The 23,897-nt window shown below is 49.3% G+C and overlaps 1 protein-coding gene across 1 annotated transcript; it reads left to right on the top strand.

Moving 5' to 3' along the window:
• Positions 1 to 15,163: 15,163 nt before the first annotated feature.
• Positions 15,164 to 17,683, top strand: HEXIM1 (HEXIM P-TEFb complex subunit 1). The gene has a single exon (XM_077806425.1). It carries the CDS (start codon positions 15,523 to 15,525, stop codon positions 16,492 to 16,494), a length of 972 nt encoding a protein of 323 aa, XP_077662551.1. The 5' UTR covers positions 15,164 to 15,522; the 3' UTR covers positions 16,495 to 17,683.
• Positions 17,684 to 23,897: the final 6,214 nt, after the last annotated feature.

The following is a 23,897-nucleotide window of genomic DNA, read 5'->3' as shown; positions in this document are numbered from 1 at the left end:
TACTTCGACTAGTTTATCCGTGGGCTGCTGAAGTTCCCTGTTTCCACGTTGTTGGGTGTTGCTGCCTCTTTGCTCCCTCGCTGTGCTGCTGTGACCGATATGGGGGTGCTGGTGGCGAATGACGGTTGCTCTGGACCCCTCATGCATTTAGGCAGAGGAGTTCTGAGGTGGCCATTGGCGCGTCAGGGCGCGAGACAGGCTCAGCACGTGGCCCCACAGCACATGGCCTGGGATTGCTGAATGGGTCCAACTGCCAAACAACCAGCCATCGCAGGCCCCAGCGTTTCCACTGCACGGGGAAAGCGACAGTGGGAATTTTTGTTTGTTTGTTTCAATTTGGAACAGAAAATGGAACTTTCCCGTGAAACGAAAATTCCAACAAGTGTCTAATGGGGCCCATGGATTCATTTCATTTCAACAAATTAATTGTATTTGGACTTTGATCGTAGAGGAACTATTGCTATAATAGATGGAAGATGTAGATTCTATCAAATAGAATATTAAAATTCATGTTCCGATGCAATATCAAAGTAAAAATGAAATGAATCAAAACACCAAGATTTTTCCCATTTCCCACTTTTCCCATTGAAAAAAACTGACGTTAACACGTTCCCGAGAAATGTTTCGATAGCAAACCAGCATTTCTAGATGAAAAAATGTTCACGCTAAAATTTGTCACCCATCTCTCACCCGTGGGGCTGCCTGTGAGGTGCTTGGGTGATGGGGAAACGGACTTCCCACTTCGGCCCTGTAGCAAACAGCCTTGGAGCGAAATGGTCCCTGGGCACAGGCTCAACCAAGGAGGGGGGACTTTGAGAAGGGGGAGTTTCCCTGCGGAATGTGTCTTGCATTTATATCTAGACATTTATAGTTTTTCTTTCTGCTGAGGGGCCTGGGTTTGTTTGCGCCTCCTTCCCCTGCTGGTTTCACAGAACTTTCCTCTGACCTTTTCCCACCCCTGCTCTTGCTCACTTGTACTTTGCTTCCTACCTGCACTGGATTCACAGATAACTTTATACTCCTGACTCCAAGACACCTCACGGGGTGTGTCTGCCTGCCCTAGGTGCTCTCTGACACCTACTGTGTGATCATGTAATCCCAGACAGGGTCATGGCACAGAGGCCAGCTCAGAGGGGCTGAGCAGAGGCTGGGTGAATAACCACCCTGGGGGGACGGTCTGGGGTCCTCTGCTTGGTGCCATAGCTGGCTCCCTGGCATCACTCTCTAGCCCCGCACTTGGTCATTTCTCCCCACTACTGTAGTCCTGGGTTCCTTGTGGCCCCCTCCTGGATCTGAGGGGGAAGCCACAGCCATTCCTGGCAGGGGAGCCTTTCCCCAGGGACCATATAGACCAAGGCCTTTTATAAGCAACACAATCCCTCCTGCTGAGGCTTATGGTTATATCTACAGTCTTTACAAATATGCAGATTAGCTCATTAAGACCTGGGAGTCAGGACTTCTGGGTTCTCTGCCAGCACCGCTGGAGCCCCCTGAGTAAAATCACTTACAGGCAAACTTTCAGAAGTGGCCACTGTGTTTTGGGAGCAGCTTGAGACTCCGCGGCTGCTTTTCAGAAACACTGAGCACCCGCAGCACCCACTGACTCCAGTGTCTCTAGCCCCCGTACCCCTGAGCCCCCTGCCGCAGCAGAACCTTGGTCTGTGCACCAGGGTTGCCTCCCTCTCCCTCCCTCTGTGCTGCAGGGATGCCGCCTACAAAGCCTGCCCTGATTTCTCCTTCCCATTCAAGCTCTGCTGTGAATTGTCCCCGTATCTCCCGTCAAGGCTGCCAGACTGTAGCGAGCTGTCAGTTCTTTTGTTCCCGGAGAGAACACGGGGCCTCTGTGCCCACAGCTCGGCCTCTGGCCCAGTCGCGATTACGGCTCCTTTTCATGGCACCGGCGTGACATCACATGCAGACAGCCCTGCCAGCAGCGCCTTGGCTCAGACAGACAGAGCCTGCTCTCCTGGAGTGCAAACAAGGTGACCTACTGAATACACAGACACTTTGTATAGCCCCAGGCAAAGCCTGGATGCAAGGACTGACCTCTTCCGCTCCCCGGCCAGGGCCCCTGAGCTGGGGGGCTGCTCTGGGTAACAGGAGCTACGAACAGGGAACAGCTCTTAATTCAGAGAGGGCGCAACAGTGCTGGCCAGCAACAGGTACAGTGTGGGCAATCTCCACCCCCCACCAGCTCCATCCGTGCTCCGACCCGCAGCCTTCCGGCTAGCCAAGCCCTGGGCTCCCCCCGACCATCAACTCTGCTATTCTGCCACTGGGATCCCCCCAAGCTCCTCAATTCTGACCCACAACCCCCTGCTCTTCCAGCCTTGGGCTCCCTTCACACACAGCTCTGCTGGTGCCCCTCAATCCCGACCCGCAACCCCCCTGGTCACCCAGCTCGGCCTGACCCAAAGCAGGCCTTACTTGTCCAGGCCTGGGCCCCCGGCTCTGCTGTGGTACCTCAGGGCTTTCCTGCTGGTTTTGTCTTGGGTGTCGCATGACCGAGTCCGACACGTGTCCTTCGGGGCCCTGCCCCGTCACGCAGAGGAAGGTCCGTGAGGGCAGTTGGCAGGTGAACCCCATGGCACCATGTAGCTATGGGCCCTGGGTCTGCGCCCAATTCCTCCCAGCCCCAGCCTAGGTGACCTCCCATGAACCCCACCTGTGACCCCATCCCGACCTGCCAGCACGGCCAGAGCCCTCTGCTGCGTCCCGTCCCCGAGGCCAATGTCTGTGGCTGGGAATCCACCACTGTTGGGCTGGGGAGAGCTGGGGGGGAACCGAAGACTTGCCTTGAGCATTCCCCAAAGGTGCCCTGCTCTCCCTTGCAGCATCATGCCACGGGTCACCACGGGCATGGCTCGTATGCCGGGTGGCAGAACAGGGCCCTTCCAGCCCCTCCGAGTGACATGTGTGGGGCTGGGCACAGAGGCAGCTCTGCCATAGGGGCTGCTACTGCTCGCTCGCCACAGGGGTTTGTTCCCCCAGCCTTGGGGTGAACTCTTGCCCTCCCCCTGACTCAGTGTGTCATATCCAGGCCAACCCCAAACATTCGACAATCAGGTGCCAGCCCCTCTCCCGTCATGGGGTTCCAAGAGTCAGGTGGGCCCGTTCCTTCGCCTTCCATCTTTGGAGCCTTTGGGGTCACACTTTGGGGTCACACTGTCTCCACGACAGTGAGAGCTAGAAACGTCCTTTTCCACTGCGCTGCTGACAACGGGGAGCCTCTCCAGGCACTGAGGCTTTAAGTAAAAGACCAACTGTCATGACACCTGCAACAAAATCCGGAGAGCTGGCAACCCTGCACCTGGCTGGCTCTCCGACGCACGGGTGCACGTGTAATGGCAGGCCTGGGCTCGGCGCTTATGGGCCTGGCTTTCAAAAGAGCTCAGCTCCCCCCAGGCAGCGCTTCCGCAAATCCTGACCGGCAAGTCCGTTGCATGCCGGTGGTGCACGCCGGTGCTTCGGCGATGTGGGCAGGTTCAGCCTCTCGGCTGTGGGACTGTGCAGCACCCAACACAATGAGCCCAGATCCTGAAATACAAACAACTGCACATTCCTGACAAAGACTTTATTTTTATACGCCCCCCACCCCCGCCGTCCCATCCCCTCCCCCATGTGCTATAGGTCACTCTGTTAGCTCAAGTGGCCGAGGTCTCCGCTGTGGCTCTAAAGCGCTAAACCCTACCGCTGGCCCATGGGATCACGTAAGTAAAGCCTGTCCCATAATGCACCGGCAGAAGGGGGCCAAATTAAGGTTCCACAGGCAGCCTTAATTCTGGCATTTCCTACCGTATGAGTGCTTAACTTCGCAACCGCAACATTCCTTTAGCGTAGTTCTTGTGGATGTAATTATTAATACGGGTTGCCATAAATATACTCGGTACATGAGCCTGTCACTGTGTGTGTGTGCGTGTGCGTGCTCGCTCGCTCATGAATCTCATGCCGAGTGTGTCTGAGATATTATCTGTGTGTGTGTGTTTGCATGTGAACCTCTTGCTTGGTGTGTGTGTGTTTGCATGTGAACCTCTTGCTCGGTGTGAGTGTGTTTGCATGTGAACCTCTTGCTCGGTGTGTGTGTGTTTGCATGTGAACCTCTTGCTCGGTGTGTGTGTGTTTGCATGTGAACCTCTTGCTCGGTGTGTGTGTGTTTGCTTGTGAACCTCTTGCTCGGTGTGTGTGTGTTTGCATGTGAACCTCTTGCTCGGTGTGAGTGTGTTTGCTTGTGAACCTCTTGCTCGGTGTGAGTGTGTTTGCTTGTGAACCTCTTGCTCGGTGTGTGTGTGTTTGCATGTGAACCTCTTGCTCGGTGTGTGTGTGTTTGCTTGTGAACCTCTTGCTCGGTGTGTGTGTGTTTGCATGTGAACCTCTTGCTCGGTGTGTGTGTGTTTGCATGTGAACCTCTTGCTCGGTGTGAGTGTGTTTGCTTGTGAACCTCTTGCTCGGTGTGTGTGTGTTTGCTTGTGAACCTCTTGCTCGGTGTGTGTGTGTTTGCTTGTGAACCTCTTGCTCGGTGTGAGTGTGTTTGCTTGTGAACCTCTTGCTCGGTGTGTGTGTGTTTGCTTGTGAACCTCTTGCTCGGTGTGAGTGTGTTTGCTTGTGAACCTCTTGCTCGGTGTGTGTGTGTTTGCTTGTGAACCTCTTGCTCAGTGTGTGTGTGTTTGCTTGTGAACCTCTTGCTCGGTGTGTGTGTGTTTGCTTGTGAACCTCTTGCTCGGTGTGAGTGTGTTTGCTTGTGAACCTCTTGCTCGGTGTGTGTGTGTTTGCTTGTGAACCTCTTGCTCGGTGTGTGTGTGTTTGCACATGAGCTTCTTGCTCTGTCTCTGTGTGTGCACTTTTGGTAGCTCCTCCTCTGCCTTGTGCCCCAGGGCCCTGGTGCCAGGCCACCTTGCTCAGGCCCAGGAGGGAGCTGAGCGCTCAGTGTCCCAGCCCAGGCCCCGTGAGGCAGGATGGAGCCCGTGCGAATGCAGGAGGGGTAGGCAGTTGCAGCGGCCTGGGAACACCTGTGCAGCACCTGGCCCTGATGGGGACAGGCCAGGATTTTAGTGCAGCTTCTGCACAGATTCACAATCCCTCGTTTCCCAAAGGTCTGTAGGGAAAGGGGCCCTGGACAAGTCAATGCTGCACGGAGGGCTGCAGCCCTGCTTGCTTAGCAGTAGAAGGTTGGGAGTGGGGAGGCAGGTTAGGCTCAGCAAGTTGCACTGGAAAGTCTGCTTCTCAGGGAGCACCATGGCTCTGACGGGCATGAATGCCAGCTCCGGTGCTTGGAAGTGCTGAGCGTAGCCATGCTGCAGTGTAGCCAGAAGGATAACATGGCCGAGAGGGGCTTCGGCTCCCCTGGGTCTTCCCAAGCTGCAGGCGTCTCCTGTGGGCATGCAGAGAGGGGAACAAATACCCAGCGCCACGCACTGTCCCTGTGGCGAGGCTGCTTTCCTGAACGATCACGCGCCATCTCTCTGCACTGTGGGTGCTGCAGCAAGCCACAGGGACGCCCTTGCTGGGTGGTGTGGCCCAGGCACCCTGCCCGGCAGGGTATAAGAAGTGGTAAATAATGCTGAGGGCAGAGCTGTGATCCATGGCGATCTGGACAACTTACTAAGCTGGGCCCATTCACAGAAAACACATTTTAAGGCAGCCAAATGCAAAACTCTACGTCGAGGTCCAAGGACTGCAGAATGGGGGCCTGCTCCCTGAAGCAGAGGGACGCTGAAAAGATGGAGGGGTCGTAGCGGACAAACAAGTGAACATGAGTTCCCAGTGAAACGCTGGGGTCACCTGGGCTAATGCCATCCTGGGCTGCAGAAAGGGGAACAGTGGGTAAGATAAGGGGGGTGATTTGCCTCCATATACGACATCGCTGAGATGGGCCCTGGAACCCTGCATGCAGTTTTGGTGTCCACGTTTTTTAAAAGATATTAAAATTGGACAGTGCAGAAAAGAGCCACAAACAGGATCTGAGAGCTGGAGAAGAGGCTGCACGGCGAGAGACGCAAGGAGCTCTATCTGTGAGCGCCCCAAGAAGAAGATTGAGAGGTGATTCCTGGGGAGAGAGTGCCAGGTACTACAGGGCTCTAATCTAGCTGAGAAAGGCTGGACACTGAAGTCAGAGAAGCTGAAGTTAGAAATATGGGACACATTTTGACTAGTGAGAGTGTTTAATTGTTGGACCAAACCACCAAGGGAAGGGGGGGATTCTCTGTCTCTTGACGTCGTCAAAGCAAGACTGTCTGCCCTGGAGCTGGGGAAAGTCGCCTCTTTCTCTGGCTAACGCAGCCCCGCACGTCCCAAATTCCCCCCCATCCCCTCTTCTCACCTCACTGCCCCCTCCCACCTCCCGCCATCTCCCCCCCGGCACCACCTCCCCTTACATGTGCGTCTTCTCCAGGGTCCAGGCAGGCAATACCCTCTAATTAGGTGGGTGGCCCTTCGTTCTCTCGTGCGTGGCCGCCCAGGAGTGCACCTCAGAGGGAACGATCTGAGACCACCCGCGGTCCACGGCGCAGTCTGAGAACCTCTGCCTTGGGCCCATACCACAGAATCACAGAACTGGAAGGGGCCTTGAGAGGCCACCTAGTCCAGTCCCCTGCTCTCGTGGCAAAGTGCGTGCGTGCTGCGATGACAAACGTATCCCCTAGCCCCATGCTAGGGCCCTGGCTCCCCAGACGAGGCCTGCGGGGAGCCAGGCACCTAAGGAAGGGTTTCCAGGAGCTGGCAAACTGAGCAGGGAGCTGCCTACGTTAGCCTGGCATACAATGCCAGGGAGAGGGTTTCAATGCCAAGCGGCTGACCTGGCGCACCTGCCGATGGGCCTCCTCCTGCCCTGGGTCCTGGGCCACAAACCCTCTCCTAGCCATGCCCTAGCAGCCCAAACCTGTGCCCCTGGCTGTCTCTTGTGGGGTGCTGAGCTGTCCCCACGCTTAGGGCTGGGCTAGATCCAGCCCCCCTGCCATGGGGTCTGACGGGTATCAGCGGTTAGGGTGCTCAGAGCACACCCACAAGCCCTGCTTGAACTACGGGAGCATTGGGGGGGAGGGGGGCTTACTACTGTTAGGGGCTAGCTCCCTTCTGCCTGATGGCCCCCTTACTTCTCACTGGGGTTAAAATTAAAGCCACTTGACATTCAGGGTCCCCCTACTTCTTCCCCACAATTCAAGCGCTGCTGACAGGATCAGGCCCTGCTGGCGATACCTGCATTCCCCCTCACCCCCCTTAACTGAAGAATCCTGCTTTGGGGCCTCTGGAGTGGGGGCTTGAGCGAGGGCGCCAAGCTGCCCATTAGCTGTGGGGTGGTGTCAGGGCTTCAGTGGCTTAAGAAATACCAACCAGGCACCTAGGGGATTTAGGCGCCCGTGGGGCTAGGTGGCAGCTGAGGGCTGGTTTTGAGAATGTCAGTGGGGCCTAAAGAGGCAGATCTGACCTTCATCTCTCTGTGCCTCGTCCTCCCCACCTGTACAATGGGGTAACGGCCCTGTCCTGCCTCCCAGGGAGTTCTGAGGATAAATGCATTAAGCCGGTGGGGTACTCAGAGCCTATGGGAATTGAGGCTAGAAATGTCCCTAAGCTAGCTAAACAGAGCAGGCAGGGCCTGGCTACACAGGCCTCCGGGCTGTTTGGGGCTAGAGATTCTGATCCTCAGCTCTGTGGCTTTTACCCTGCGTCTGCTCCAGCCAACAGGCCTGGGCCCAAACGTAGGGCAACCAACCGTCTCTTATTTTAAGGCCTATCCCTTGACCATTTTAAACATTAAATCGACGCTTATGCTAGTTGCATTGTATACATGAGGGCAGTAGAAATGTCCACTTGAGAGAAAAATATATGATAGTCTAAGGGGAACGGTGTTTCCCTAACATGTCCTTTAAAAGAAGGCTTATTTTTCATGCTATTTCCCTTATTTCCACCCAGCAAAGGAGGTCCCCCTACCCGAACTATTCACTAAACAAGGTCATGTGAGCAGAAACTGGCGGAGGCCACCTGGCCGTTTACACACACACACAGACTTCATGTGCATCCTTTTGCATGTGCACATCAGGCATCCAATTCTGTGTGTGAACATTCCAGACTCGAGGCCTGCACAAGCCTTGGGCCATCGCTGCAGGAGCTGCCATTTTACTTCCCAGCCGAGGTTCCTCTTTGGTGAACTGTTGCTGTGGTTATAACCACTTTTTAAAAGCCCTAGGACATACCTTGCAGCAAATGAGAGAGGCTCCTGTTTCCTCCTGCAGCCAGACACTGAGCTGCATTTCCGGTGCTTTAATCTTCATCTTCAGACTGACGTGTTGGCAGCTTCCTGTCTGATTGTGAGCTAGTCTTTTCCTACTGTATTTAAGACACTGGAAGAAAGTGTGTTAGTAGCTGAGTCTTCATTGTCATTAGAGGAAATAACTAGTATCTCTTGTGTGCTGCACTGGAGGTTTCCCTTCAGATCAATTGTAAAGTGACAACGAATATATTCCCTCTTCAGCTCATCCCTTGAAGGTGCAGCTTTAGGCCTGAGGCAGAGAGACATTTTAGAAGCAGTGACCTTGTTATACCTTCTTTAAGCAATTTCTTTAAGGTGTTGTGCAAAAGGCTTGCTAAACTAGCATAGTAAGTACACACAAAGCAGGCAAATGGGGAGACACGATTCTGCTCTGACCTCTGACACTGATTCACTGTGTAACCTTGGGCAAATCGTGTAGCTTCTCTGTGCCTCGGTTTCCCCAGTAGATAAAATGGGGGATAATAAGACTTACCTCCTTCATAGGGATGTTTTGCGGCTCAAAAATAACACAGACAGCTGAAATTAGGTCCCAAAGTTTGATTTTTGTAGAAACAAGCATTTATAAAACTGAAAAGTAAGAGAAATGTTTTTCAGGCAATGAAAAATAATTTCTTTAAAGCTGTCCCTACATAAGTGTCTGCAGGACTTGAATTAAATGAAAAACAAAACAAACACCAAAAACAGTATAAAGAGTAAAAATTAAAAAAGATTTTCCAAATTTTTTCCAATTAATTAACTGAACATATAATTGATAGCATGGGTAAGAATTTTTTAAAATACCTATTGTTAATCTGAGAGTGGTCCTTTTGTTAATTAAGCTTTGTTAAAGTGCTTTGAAAGGTATTATAGTGAAAATATTTGCTTTCTCAAGCACCTTCCATCCAAGAATCTCAAAGAGCTTTATGGAGCCTCCCAACTCACCCTGTGTGGTAAGAAAATATTACAATCCCCATTTTACAATGGAGAAACTGAGGTACAGATAGGGACTTAGAGACTAAAAAATTTATTTGAGCATAAGCTTTCATGGGCTACAGCCCACTTCATCGGATGCATAGAATGGAACATATAGTAAGAAGATATATATATATATATACATACAGAGAACATGAAAAGGTGGAAGTAGCCATACCAACTGTAAGAGGCTAATTCATTAAGATGAGCTATTATCAGCAGGGGAAAAAACAACTTTTGCAGTGATAATCAAGATGGCCCATTTAGACAGTTGACAAGAAGGTGTGAGGATACTTAACTTAGGGAAATAGATTAAATATGTGTAATAACCCAGCCACTCCCAGTCTCTATTCAAGCCTGAGTTAATGGTATCTAGTTTGCGTTTTAATTCAAGCTCAGCAGTTTCTCACTGGAGTTTGTTTTTGAAGCTTTTCTGTTGCAGAATTGCCACCTTTAAGTCTGTTACTGAGTGATCAGAGAGGTTGAATCATAGAATATCAGGGTTGGAAGGGACCTCAGGAGGTATCTAGTCCAACCCCCTGCTCAAAGCAGGACCAATCCCCAATTTTTGCCCCAGATCCCTAAATGGCCCCCTCAAGGATTGAACTCACAACCCTGGGTTTAGCAGGCCAATGCTCAAACCACTGAGCTATCCTTCCCCCATGCCCCCATGTGTTCTTCTACTGGTTTTTGAATGTTATGATTCCTGATGTCAGATTTGTGTCCATTTATTCTTTTGCATAGAGATTGTCTGGTTTGGCCAATGTACATGGCAGAGGGGCATTGCTGGCACATGATAGCATATATCACATTGGTGGATGTGCAGGTGAACGAGGCCCTGATGGCGTGGCTAATGTGATTAGGTCCTATGATGGTGTCACTTGAATAAATATGTGGACAGAGTTGGCATCGGGCTTTGTTGCAAGAATAGGTTCCTGCGTTAGTGTTTTTGTTGTGTGGTCTGTGGTTGCTGGTGAGTATTTGCTTCAGGTTGGGGGGCTGTCTGTAAGAGAGGACTGGTCTGTCTCCCAAGATCTGTGAGAGTGATGGGTCGTCCTTCAGGATAGGTTGTAGATCCTTGATGATGTGTTGGAGGGGTTTTAGTTGGGGGCTGAAGGTGGCGGCTAGTGGCGTTCTGTTATTTTCTTTGTTGGGCCTGTCCTGTAGTAGGTGACTTCTGGGTACTCTTCTGGCTCTGTCAATCTCTTTCTTCACTTCAGCAGGTGGGTATTGTAGTTTTAAGAATGCTTGATAGAGATCTTGTAGGTGTTTGTCTCTGTCTGAGGGGTCGGAGCAAATGCGGTTGTATCTTAGAACTTGGCTGTAGACAATGGATCGTGTGGTGTGGTCTGGATGAAAGCTGGAGGCATGTAGGTAAGTATAGCGGTCGGTAGGTTTCCTGTATACGGTGGTGTTTATGTGACCATCGCTTGTTAGCACAATAGTGTTCAGGAAATGGACTGCTTGTGTGGACTGGTCCAGGCTGAGGTTGATGGTGGGATGGAAATTGTTGAAATCATGGTGGAATTCCTCAAGGGCTTCTTTTCCATGGCTCCAGATGATGAAGATGTCATCAATGTAGTGCAAGTAGAGGAGGGGCATTAGGGGACGAGAGCTGAGGAAGCGTTGTTCTAAGTCAGCCACAAAAATGTTGGTACACTGTGGGACCATGCGGGTACCCATGGCAGTGCCGCTGACTTGAAGGTATACATTGTCCCCGAATGTGAAATAGTTGTGGGTGAGGACAAAGTAAGAGTGACATCCTAAGTAACGGTGAAATCCTAGCGGATCTTAAACATAAAAAAGAAGCTTACAAGAAGTGGAAGGTTGGACATATGACCAGGGAAGAGTATAAAAATATTGCTCGGGCATGTAGGAATGAAATCAGGAGGGCCAAATCGCACCTGGAGCTGCAGCTAGCGAGAGATGTCAAGAGTAACAAGAAGGGTTTCTTCAGGTATGTTGGCAACAAGAAGAAAGCCAAGGAAAGTGTGGGCCCCTTACTGAATGAGGGAGGCAACCTAGTGACCGAGGATGTGGAAAAAGCTAATGTACTCAATGCTTTTTTTGCCTCTGTTTTCACTAACAAGGTCAGCTCCCAGACTGCTACGCTGGGCATCACAAAATGGGGAAGAGATGGCCAGCCCTCTGTGGAGATAGAGGTGGTTAGGGACTATTTAGAAAAGCTGGACGTGCACAAGTCCATGGGGCCGGACGAGTTGCATCCGAGAGTGCTGAAGGAATTGGCGGCTGTGATTGCAGAGCCATTGGCCATTATCTTTGAAAACTCGTGGCGAACCGGGGAAGTCCCGGATGACTGGAAAAAGGCTAATGTAGTGCCAATCTTTAAAAAAGGGAAGAAGGAGGATCCTGGGAACTACAGGCCAGTCAGCCTCACCTCAGTCCCTGGAAAAATCATGGAGCAGGTCCTCAAAGAATCAATCTTGAAGTACTTGCATGAGAGGAAAGTGATCAGGAACAGCCAGCATGGATTCACCAAGGGAAGGTCATGCCTGACTAATCTAATCACCTTTTATGATGAGATTACTGGTTCTGTGGATGAAGGGAAAGCAGTGGATGTATTGTTTCTTGACTTTAGCAAAGCTTTTGACACGGTCTCCCACAGTATTCTTGTCAGCAAGTTAAGGAAGTATGGGCTGGATGAATGCACTATAGGGTGGGTAGAAAGCTGGCTAGATTGTCGGGCTCAACGGGTAGTGATCAATGGCTCCATGTCTAGTTGGCAGCCGGTGTCAAGTGGAGTGCCCCAGGGGTCGGTCCTGGGGCCGGTTTTGTTCAATATCTTCATAAATGATCTGGAGGATGGTGTGGATTGCACTCTCAGCAAATTTGCGGACGATACTAAACTGGGAGGAGTGGTAGATACGCTGGAGGGGAGGGATAGGATACAGAAGGACCTAGACAAATTGGAGGATTGGGCCAAAAGAAATCTGATGAGGTTCAATAAGGATAAGTGCAGCGTCCTGCACTTAGGACGGAAGAATCCAATGCACCGCTACAGACTAGGGACCGAATGGCTAGGCAGCAGTTCTGCGGAAAAGGACCTAGGGGTGACAGTGGACGAGAAGCTGGATATGAGTCAGCAGTGTGCCCTTGTTGCCAAGAAGGCCAATGGCATTTTGGGATGTATACGTAGGGGCATAGCGAGCAGATCGAGGGACGTGATCGTCCCCCTCTATTCGACATTGGTGAGGCCTCATCTGGAGTACTGTGTCCAGTTTTGGGCCCCACACTACAAGAAGGATGTGGATAAATTGGAGAGAGTCCAGCGAAGGGCAACAAAAATGATTAGGGGTCTAGAACACATGACTTATGAGGAGAGGCTGAGGGAGCTGGGATTGTTTAGCCTGCAGAAGAGAAGAATGAGGGGGGATTTGATAGCTGCTTTCAACTACCTGAAAGGGGGTTCCAAAGAGGATGGCTCTAGACTGTTCTCAATGGTAGCAGATGACATAACGAGGAGTAATGGCCTCAAGTTGCAGTGGGGGAGGTTTAGATTGGATATTAGGAAAAACTTTTTCACTAAGAGGGTGGTGAAACACTGGAATGCGTTGCCTAGGGAGGTGGTGGAATCTCCTTCCTTGGAAGTTTTTAAGGTCAGGCTTGACAAAGCCCTGGCTGGGATGATTTAACTGGGAATTGGTCCTGCTTCAAGCAGGGGGTTGGACTAGATGACCTTCAGGGGTCCCTTCCAACCCTGATATTCTATGATTCTATGATTCTAAGAGAATGGCAGTCAAGATTAGACCCCAGAACTACAAGTTCCATGCTCTGACCACTAGACCACACTGCCTCCTTAACACAAAAATGCACTTCCATACACACTGAATGAAAGCTTCCTCATGATTTCTTTAACAGAATTGCTGGCTTGTTTAAAGGCACGGGGGGGGGTTGTGTACTTTCAGCCTGGAATTATACCAGGAGTAACCCACTGGCCATCCAAGAAAGATGTAGAGGTTTAGACAGCTGTTCTGACTTCCTAAATTTGCACAGTGCAAAACAGCCCCAAATGTAATACACGAAAGAGAGGGAGAAACCCTTCCATTGCCTTCATACAGTTTGCAGAATCAAGTGACAAGCCCAGTCCCACTCCCCTTTCATTATCAGTGAAAGATCCCTGGTTCCTCTAATTCTGGGGGCATGGAGGGGGGATAGAGTGAAGGAAAGAGTCCTGATAGTTTGACAAACATTCCTGGTACTTCTCCTAATGGAAGGTCAGATTAAGTTTGGCATTTTAATTCTAGCGCTACACATGCTGGGGTCCAGTGGGCATGTAGGCCCAGATCCCTGACTGCAAAGCAAGTCAGGAGCCTAAATACCTTTGAGGATCGGGGCCTTAGCCTCTGCAACATCGACAACTGCCCTGGAAACTTCCCAAGAGACAGTGGTCTGTACCCCATACGATTTTCAGGACACCAAGCAGCATCAGACCTGCCCCCCTCCTTCCCTCGTAGTACCGCTGCGTTTTGAGATGTTCCCTCTTTCTCAGTTTCCAGTGCAGAAAAAGACAGCACAGGGTTGTGAGGTTCAGAGCTTGCATGGGATTGAGGAGACCCTTGATTTCACGTGCTTGTGACCAGCTCTGTGTAGGCCACGTTTGTCTTATCGGCCAGGCTTTGGGGCCATGCCAGGTGCATGGGTAGCCCACCAGTCACCGATTCGGAGGTCCATTTCTATCCCTGCGGTGTGCTGAGATGGCACACACTCGGATCTTTCCTTCATGGCTCGTTACAGAGCCCAGAGCCTCCAGTGGAGATGGGGGAAAGCAGGTTTGCTGTTCAGCCAGGGAAGGCATGTGGGTAGGGAGTGGGAAACACAAGCCATCCTCCCGCAGTGCTGGGGGCCAAATTGGCACAGGCCAACCCCAGGCAGTGTGCGCGAGGGGTGGGATTTACACACATTAACCCCAGCCCCATTTTACAGATGGGGAAACTGAGGCCCAGCGAGGGCAGGGATTGGCTAGGGCGGGGAAGCGAGCCAGGACTGGAACCCAGCAGCCCGGGTTCAGAACCCAGCTCTGAACACTGGGACATGTCCCTCCCAGAGAGAGCCCAGAAGACGAGGCTCCCCAGCCAGGATTAGGACCCAGGAGTCCGGGCTCCCCTCCTAGCACAGCTCTGTGTCTGATCGCGGGGGAGGCGGGAGGCTGCGAAGAGAAGGAGACACTGTCCCTTTAAGATGGGACTTGTTTCTCTCTCTCTGGTTTGTTTACATCTTCCTCCGCTCCAATCAAGGTCTCATCACAGTCACCTCACATTTTACGCAGCTCCCAATCCCTGGTGTCCTTCCGCCTCCCACGCGTGTGTCGCTTTTAGGCCCCTCTCGCTTCCAGTCGGAGTTCACCCCCCACCCATACCCCCACGCTGCGACCGAGGGGGCAAAGTGGCCCAATCCGCAGTCTCATCCGCTCAACGCACGAAGCCACCTAGGACTATTTTGGATCGTACCATTCCTCTTCATGGGGAGAAAAGAGAGCACATTCCGCGACACACACACTGAGAAAAAGGGAACCGTCTGGCTACTGACTTTTGTCCTTAGAGAGCCCCTTGAAGGTCGCTTGGAGCCGTTCGAGTTTAAGACCCCTGAAAAAACAATGGTAGGGACCAAGTGCCACCCCTACTCTCTCATTGGTCTAGCCGCAGATGAAGGCCCAATCGTATTCCCGAAGAAGCCTCGGAGGCCAATGGGTGGTACTGTGCGCCTGGCCACGCCCACTTCTCGAGCTGATTGGCCGCAGGAGAGGCTCCGCCGCAACTCTGGGAACCGTAGTCGCTCCAGCAAGCGTGGGCCAGGGAATCGATCGGGACGGGAAACCACACATCCCAGCATGCTCCGGGAGACGGGGTGAGCAGCGCGCTTGCGCGGAGTGGGGCGGGGTCTGGCGCCTTTATATAAGGCGAGGCAGCGGGCTGGGCGCTGCAGTTGGGAGCTAGGAGCGCAGAGCGCGGGAGGCGGAGCCCCGGGGAAGGGAGCGGCTGGGCGGAGGCTGGCCCTGAGATGAGTGTGTCAGGTCTCGGCGCAGCAGCCAGGCAGCGGCCCGCTCCGGGGCGGGACCAGAGGCGTTAACCCCTTCGTGCCCGCGGACGCGTTAACCCCTTGGGGCCTGGCGCGGACTGACTCCGGGGCCCGGCGGCTGGACTCCCCGCGCTGCCCGTTCCAGATGCGCCAGGCTCGGGCGCGCCGGGCGGAGAGCGCTCGCCCCTGAGCCCGCCGCGCCGCGCCCCGCCGGAGAGAGCCCCGCCTGAGGCGCCGAGCCCCGGCCCGCGAGGAGCAGGAGCGGCCCGGCCATGGCCGACCGCCTGCTCGCCGAGCGCCCGCCGCCGTCCTGCCCCGCTTCGGCCGCGGAGCCCGCGGGGGGCGCGTCGCCCCGCGAGCCGGCCGGGCGGTGGCCCGCGGGAGCAGCCGAGCAGCGGGCGGAGGAGCGCGCCTGTCAGGCCTCGCCGCCCGCCGGGGCGGGCCGGGGCGAGGAGGCGGAGGGCGGAGACTGGGCCGCCGGAGCGGAGGGACAAAGAGCCGGGCCCCAGCCGGCCCCGCAGTGCCGGGGCTGCGCCGGGCCGGGGGGCCCCAGGTGCCGGCCCCCTGTCGGAGGAGAGGAGGAATGGCGGCAGCGGCAGCTGGGCAAGAAGAAGCACCGGAGGCGCCCCTCCAAGAAGAAGCGGCACTGGAAGCCCTATTACAAGCTCACCTGGGAGGAGAAGAAGTTGTTCGATGAGAAGCAAAGCCAGCGGGCTTCCCGGCTGCGGGCAGAGATGTTCGCCAAGGGGCAGCCCGTGGCTCCTTACAACACCACCCAGTTCCTGATGGAGGATCACGATCAGGAGGAGCCGGATCTCAAGACTGGCCTTTGCCCCAAGAAGGCTGCCGCTAAGTCAGATGATACCAGCGAGGAAGACTTCCTGGAGGAGGCGGCGGACGAGGACGGAGGCAGCGACGGGATGGGCGGCGACGGCAGCGAGTTTCTCCAGAGGGATTTCTCAGAGACTTACGAGAGGTACCATGTGGAGAGCCTGCAGAACATGAGCAAGCAGGAGCTGATCAAGGAGTACTTGGAGCTGGAAAAATGCCTTTCCAGGATGGAAGATGAGAACAACAGGCTGAGGATGGAAAGCAAAAAATATGGGGGGGACTCCGCAGAGGATCCTAGGGTAAGAGAACTCGAGTTGGAACTGGACATGTTGAGAGCTGAGAACCTGAAGCTGTTGAAAGAGAATGAACTTCACAGACAACAGGAGAACTCTCTTTCCAAGTTTGGAGAGTGAAACTTTTTGGGGGCGTGGGTGGGGGGTGGGACTTTTTACAGTGATGGAATGTAACATTATATACATGTGTATATAAGACAGTGGATCCTTTTTATGATACATAATCAGAATAAACCACAGCCTTGTATTGTTTTTGAAGCTATAGCTATAGTGTAGTGTGTGTTCTGTTAACTATGTGCAACTGAGAATGCCCCCTTTTTTAAGGCAAATGTGACTCAAGGGGAGGGGTGTGACTCTTTTTGATGTGCAAGTAAATTTGACTCAATTTATGATGCATTTTGTTTAAACCAAAAGGGAAAAAAATCCAGGGGGAGGGGGAAAAACCTAGGGAATTGTAAATCGGCCAAATTCTGAAAACAATAAAATTCATTAGTTCTAATAAATTTAATTACTTGTAAATGTAACAGTTTCAGTGTGATTTCTAGAAAAATATTCAAAATAGCATTCTCCTAGCTGGGAATAAATTTTGAATAATTTTTAAAGTGATATTTGTATTTTTAAATGGCTTTTATTGCCTAATAAATCAACAGAACTAAGGCTTAAACTTAATTCTTTTGCATCTCTGCTCCCTGCAGACTACAGAACTTCCTATTTCCAATTCTAAACCACTAACACTCTAATGTAAGTGGGTTCATATAAACCCATTTTGTTTTCCGGTGGTTTAGCAAATATTTTTGCTGTGACAAAAGTAAATACAGTAGGGTTGGTGGGCAAGTGGTCGGTTCTATACTTTGCTTCTACTTTATGATGTTTTTGTAGTAGTCATTCACTTATTCTTAAAAAAAAAAAAAATTACACTATGTTGGCCTGCCTTAAATTTCAAGGATAGTTCTGAATTTCTCATCTTTTATCTGTCTAGAGCCGATAAGAACCCAAATAAGCACTGCCTACATTTGTTTGTTTACAGGCACCTTGATTTTTTTAATATACTTTAAACTCCAGAACAGAAGTCTGATCCTTTAATAAACGCTTAGTAAAATTGTGCAATAACCTTTAGGAGTTTTAATGTACAGAGATGTGACCCACAAGTGATGGGGATAAGGTTGGTCAGTGAAAATTGTATCGCTATCTTAAAACTTATGTTTCTAACCTGAATCAATGTCTTTGAATTGGAATAAAAGCAAGATCCAGGGGAGAAAAAAGGAGATACCCCTATTCTCTCCAAACCGCTCTGTATAGTGTGGTGTTAGTTTTGCCTTGTGCTGAATTTTTTGCACTATTACGTAATCAGAGGGTCAGACTCAGGACATTCTCTCAGGGGATAGACCAGTGAGATCTCCTTCACCCTAAAAGACAACCTGATGTGGATAGTAGATGCAGCCATCCTAACCCATAGTAAAGCCATAACTAGTAGCCATTTAAACACATGCAATTTTCAATTAATCAGTTTCATACTGAGTGTGAATATTTCTATCAGTTTTGATATTAGCGTGTATGTAGGGTTTACTCACCCTACCTAGTCAGTATCTGCAGCAACTGGGCTTAAAATACAATATGCAAGTGGAGCAAGTTAAATTCACCAGCTAAAGGCAATTGTAGTTGGGGTGGGTAGCACAAGTAATCCACATTTCAAATAGAAATTGTATAAATTAGTCAAGTGAATTTGACAGCTGGCCATGGAATGATCTAGGGACTCCAATATTAAGGATCAAGATGGATTTTAACTACATGTTCCTGGCAGAAATTCTGCTTCAAGGCATGTATTGATATCAATTAACTTTGGAAAGAAAAAGACACTATTAAAGATCTATTTGTGGTAAATAGGTTTGTCTTAATTTTCTTTCCTTCTGCCATGACATCATTTAGCTGGGGCTGGTGCACTGTAGCTTCAGTTGTAGAGAAAGAAGTCTGGTGTGAAGTAGGCACTGCAGCCCATAAGATCAGCCTTCTGAAGGGTAAGAATGGATGGCAGAATTCAGCAGCAGGGAATGAGTTAATTATAAGTACAAATGAAATTCTCTCCAAGGAATATCAAGTCTAAAAATACTTTGTTTTTAAACTCCCACTATTCTTTCAAGTACTTTGTGTGTAATGTTTCCACAAATCATTTTTTCTTTTGAATTATAAAACATACAAGACAGTGTTACATGTAACATTTTCTAGGATGGAGGCTAAGGTACAAAAAGGGGCAACAATGATTTGGGGTATGGAACAGCTGCCATATGAGGAGAGGTTAATAAGACCGGGATTTTCAGCTTGGAAAAGAGATGACTAACGAGGGATATGATAAAAAGAAAAGTAGTACTTGTGCCACCTTAGAGACTAACGCATTTATTTGAACATAAGCTTTCGTGAGCTACAGCTCACTTCATCAGATGCATTCAGTGAAAAATACAGTGGGGAGATTTATATACACAGAGAACATGAAACAATGGGTGTTACCATACACACTGTAACCAGAGTGATCACTTAAGGTGAGCTATTACCAGCGGGGGGGGGAGACACACCTTTTGTAGTGATAATCAAGGTGGGCCATTTCCAGCAGTTGACAAGAATGCCCGAGGAACGGGGGGGGGGGGAGATAAAAATGGGGAAATAGTTTTACTTTGTGTAATGACCCATCCACTCCCAGTCTCTATTCAAGCCTAAGTTAATTGTATCCAGTTTGCAAATTAATTCCAATTCAGCAGTCTCTCCTTGGAGTCTGTTTTTGAAGGTTTTTTTGTTGAAGTATTGCCACTTGATATGATAGAGGATACTTGAATACTGTGCAGATGTGGTCACCCCATCTCAAAAAAGATATATTGTAATTGGAAAAGGGCAACAAAAATGATTAGGGGTATAGAACGGCTTCCATATGAGGAGAGATTAATAAGACTGGGACTTTTCAGCTTGGAAAAGAGATGGCTAAGGGGAGATATGATTGAGGTTTATAAAATTATGACTGGTGTAGAGAAAGTACATAAGGAAGTGTTGATTACTACTCAACACAAGAATTACGGGTCACCCAATGAATAGGCAGCAGGTTTAAAACAAAAGGAAGTATTTTTTCTCACAACACACAGTCAACCTATGGAACTCCTTGCCAGAGGATGTTGTGAAGGCCAAGACTATAACAGGGTTCAAAAAAGAATTAGGTAAGTTCATGGAGGATAGGTCCATCAATGGCTATTAGCCAGGATGAACAGGGATGGTATCCCTAGCCTCTGTTTGCCAAAAGCTGGGAATGGGCAACAAGGGTGATTAACTGTTCTGTTAATTCCCTCTGGGGCACCTGGTATTGGCCACCGTCAGATGACAGGGTACTGGGCTAGATCGACTTTTGGTCTGACCCAGTATGGCTGTTCTTAGAAGGAAAACAGCAGATGTGCATTGCACTGTAACCTCAAATTTGGTATTGGTGCTTCAATTTATAGTAATATACCATGAAGCTAAGTTTCTAACATTAACATGAAAAATTTAATTACAGATGAAGAAATTTTTAGTCAAATGTCACAGCAGTGGCTATCCCAAATACAAAACCACTTATCTTTAGTCTACACTAGCGTACAACCAAAGTTCACTGGCAAACATTTCTACAAGCTAGTTCAAACGCTCAACATATGTCTGTTCCAGGACACTTACAAAGGTGTTAACAAATTGATGGTTCTTCCAGCATGGAGGGACAATTCTCTAATTCAATGCTTTGATTTAATCAGTGGTTTCCACTTGGGATTGTGCTGTTGGACTTCTGGGGAATGCTTTAGTGAAAAGGTGAGTCCTATAGTAGGTGAGGGTAGGGTTATTTCTAATCTCTTTTTAAGAGGAATTTCTAGTGAGAAGGGTCTTCCTTCAGCGCTCTTGTGCTTTCCACGGTATGCATCCGATGAAGTGAGCTGTAGCTCACGAAAGCTCATGCTCAAATAAATTGGTTAGTCTCTGAGGTGCCACAAGTACTCCTTTTCTTTTTGTGAAGACAGACTAACACGGCTGTTACTCTGAAACCTGTGCTTATACCTGTTAACCTACAGCACATCAGGCAATCCTAGGTGATGCAACAGGTTACAGAGATGGAGGCTGTCCCCCCGACAGGGTTGGCAGGTTAGAGAGAGGGAGGCTCTTACAACCCCCCTGCCAGGTTGGCCTCTCACATTAAAGGGCAATGGCAATCAGGAGGAGATCTGGTAACAAATACGCAGATAGTCTAAGTTGTAGAACGCTGGTGTAATACATGCTCTTCAGCTCATCTGCTAGAGCTGGGGTGGGCAAACTTTTTGGCCTGAGGTCCACATCTGGGTATGGAAATTGTATGGCAGTTCATGGATGCTCACAAAATTGGGGGTTGGGGTGTGGGAGGGCTCCAGCAGGGGGTGCAAAATTGGGGGCTGGGAATGGGTGGGAGTGCAGGAGGGTGCTCTGGGGTGGGACCGAGCAGTTCCGAGGGAGGGAGGGGGATCAGGGTTGGGGCATGGGATGGGCGCAGGCTACAGGCAGCACTTACCTCAGGTAGCTCCCAGAAACAGCATCATGTCCCCCCTCTGGCTCCTCCACAGAGGCATGGCCAGGCAGCTCTGTGCACTGTGGTTCCCAGCCAATGGGAGCTGCAGGGGTGGCACTTGAGGTGGGGACAGCATGCAGAACCCCCCGGCTGCCCCTGCTTCCAGGAGCTGCGCGGAGTGGAGCGCCAGAGCAGGGCAAGCCCCGGATCCCACTTCCCAGCGGGAGCTCAAGGGCTGAATTAAAACTTCTGGAGGTCCAGATGTGGCCCCCGGGTCATAGTTTGCCCACCTGTTGCTAGAGCCAGGCCTCTACGTTATGCATCTGCGAACTTTTTGTCTAGATCCAGGTAGAGGGAACAGTAGTCCAGACTGGCAGTGCTAAGCACATGCCCCACTGGCCAGATCTGTGTGGAACAGGTACAATCTTCTTGGTAGCCAAAGATGAAAGAAAGTGCTTTGAGGGTTGCTGCTATGTCATATCAAAGGCACTAATAAGTCCAGTTTGACCCTAAGGCAGCACTCTGTCTTAACTAGAAGAGAGCAGATATGTCCCCGAAGGGCAAGGCAGTGGTGCTTGCCAGTTCTTTGAAGTGTTTCCCTCTAAACTAGAATCACTTTCAGACTTCTGTAAGTTGTTTGCACCAAGTATCCTTTATGCAGACTCCAATTTCTTCAACTCACTAAAATCAAGGAGACTGCACTAGAAAAGAAAGCTGTACATCACTGGCATTGCAGCCAGTGTCATCTAAATATTGCCTACTGGTTGTACATAGATGTTAAACAAGAGTGGTGACAGGATTCAGCCTTATGGAACTCTGCATGTCAAAGTTCTCACCCGTCATGACTCTGGGGTCTGCTGGAAAGGAACACGCTTACAGCAATTCTGTTGCTTCTGCCAGGATGATCAAAAAGGTAGGATGATCAAAATATACTTCAACTTTACAGCAGCCAATTACAAGAGCTTGAGAATTGGGTTTGTACATTTGTAAAAAAAAAAAAAAAAAAATCTTTTTCTGGACTGAGAATGTTTAACCTTTTCATTGTGAGGTTTTTCCACTTGCTAAAAATTGAACTGTTGGACTACTTTCCCTTATTCTAGGTACAAGATGAAGAAATAGCTGATCCCAGAAATGCAAAATTATAAAAACAGATACACAACTGGTCTCCCTCTTGATGTGGGTGGAGAGCAATGCACCAGCAGGATGCTGATTCATTTTGCTAGTTGTAATGAATACTGTCAAAGAGTAACTATACACTCCATGTTACTACATGACAGAAAAGAAAAAGGCTTAATTCTGATATTGAGCAGACCCAGAATTACTTGCATAACATTTTTCTTTATATTTTGAGAAGGAAGTTTTCTTAACAAGTGTGGCAAGTGTCAGAGTAACAACCCTTCCTCTGGACTGAAACTACAGGAGTTATCCTTGTAGATTAATATGTCTAAATAAGAGTGGTGGCAGAGGGCAGTCTTTGCAGGTCTTTCTAGAACACATTCCTTGAAATAGTGTAATCATTCCCTTCAGGAAAAAGTGAGTTGAGCAACCACTGGTTAAAAATAAAACATCTGAATAGGGAGGAAACTGTAATGCTATCATCTGAAGACTTTTTCCTTATCAATGAACAGTGTCTCAAATGTGTTGAAATGTTCAACACATACATACCCCTAATAGTGCTACAGAATGAAAACTAAAAGGTATTCCTGAAGCACAAAATGGGATCATTATTAGATCACTGAGAACACTTGAGTTTTAGGCAATATATATTTTACTAGGATGGCAGTATGCCCTGTAAGCCACTCATCTCAACGTGGATCAATTTTTCATATATGGTGCAATGGAGAGGCTCAGAACTGAAAACAAAATATTTGGTCTTATCTACACAGATTTGGACCAGTTGTACTTCATTTCTTTAAATAGTAACAGACACCTGAACAAAGACTCTGGGTGCCCTGACAATTAAATGTTGCAATATAATACTCCGGCAGCAGCAAAAAACAAAAAAACCCAAACCAAAACAAAAAAACAGGGACAAGTAACTGAGCCAATCATCTACAAAAAAGCTGCCTTCCAGCTCCCATAACTCTGGGAACATACCCTGAGTCCTCTCCAAAAACTGTCAAACAGATGGCTTTTGCAGTGTGGCAAGGTCACCAAATTTGGGTTATTTTGGACTAATCTGTGAAAAAGTCAAGAATACAACCAAGATTTCCTAGTCCCCAGTCATATGCTTTAAGCAGTATACTTATATGTTAAATAGACCAAAATGCATTAAAAGTTGAAACTTACTCCTTATGTACCACAGCATCGAGACATTAACGATGCATCAAAAGACACTTACCATACAAACTGTCACAATTCCCACTGTTCATCAGAAAGATGGACCTGCTTTTGCCATCTCAAGAACTGCCTTCCATGCAAGTCTGTATCGTCTTACAGTTTGCCCATAAAGAACATGCTACTCACTTATCTTCTGTCTCTACAGCTTCTTTTCAACATTGCTAAAGTAATGAAACTAATCACTCAAAGACAAGGTTTGTTCCAGTTCATTTATCAGGGTATTTCAACTAGCTGAAAAGTTACCAGTCCAGCCCTAGCCCTTGAGACCGGCAGGTACTTGCCTCATTTCACAATAGCAGCAGAGAGGTGGCCACCTTAAATGTGATCCATTGGGCTCAGCAAGTGAAAATTCCCTGAGGGAATTTTGGGTGTGGTATGGTTTAAATGCATAAAATAAAGGATTATATTCTGGGATTATTTTCCAGTACACTGCCTAGAAAAATCTCCTGTACTATTATACAGTGTAAGCATGGAAAATAGACATTTTCTAAGAAAATGCAAGTTACTGTACCAAATGTTCAGTCAAAATAAAATTAGACCTTCCTCTCAGTTATGTCTACATTTGGTTTCTGATACCAGACTAACTTTGTATTAGTTGTCTGATCTCAAAGTCAGATAAGTATTTAGAAATTAACAGAAAAGCTTT

The sequence above is a fragment of the Eretmochelys imbricata genome, chromosome 27 (assembly GCF_965152235.1).
Source record: "Eretmochelys imbricata isolate rEreImb1 chromosome 27, rEreImb1.hap1, whole genome shotgun sequence".
Lineage (NCBI taxonomy): Eukaryota > Metazoa > Chordata > Testudines > Cheloniidae > Eretmochelys > Eretmochelys imbricata.
Note: the sequence above shows the minus strand (reverse complement) of the source record. Positions and strands in the feature narration are given on the sequence as shown.

What these genes read in the sequence shown, in the direction of transcription:
- HEXIM1 (XM_077806425.1), top strand. Translation starts at nt 15,523, where the DNA reads ATGGCCGACCGCCTGCTCGCCGAGCGCCCGCCGCCGTCCTGCCCCGCT.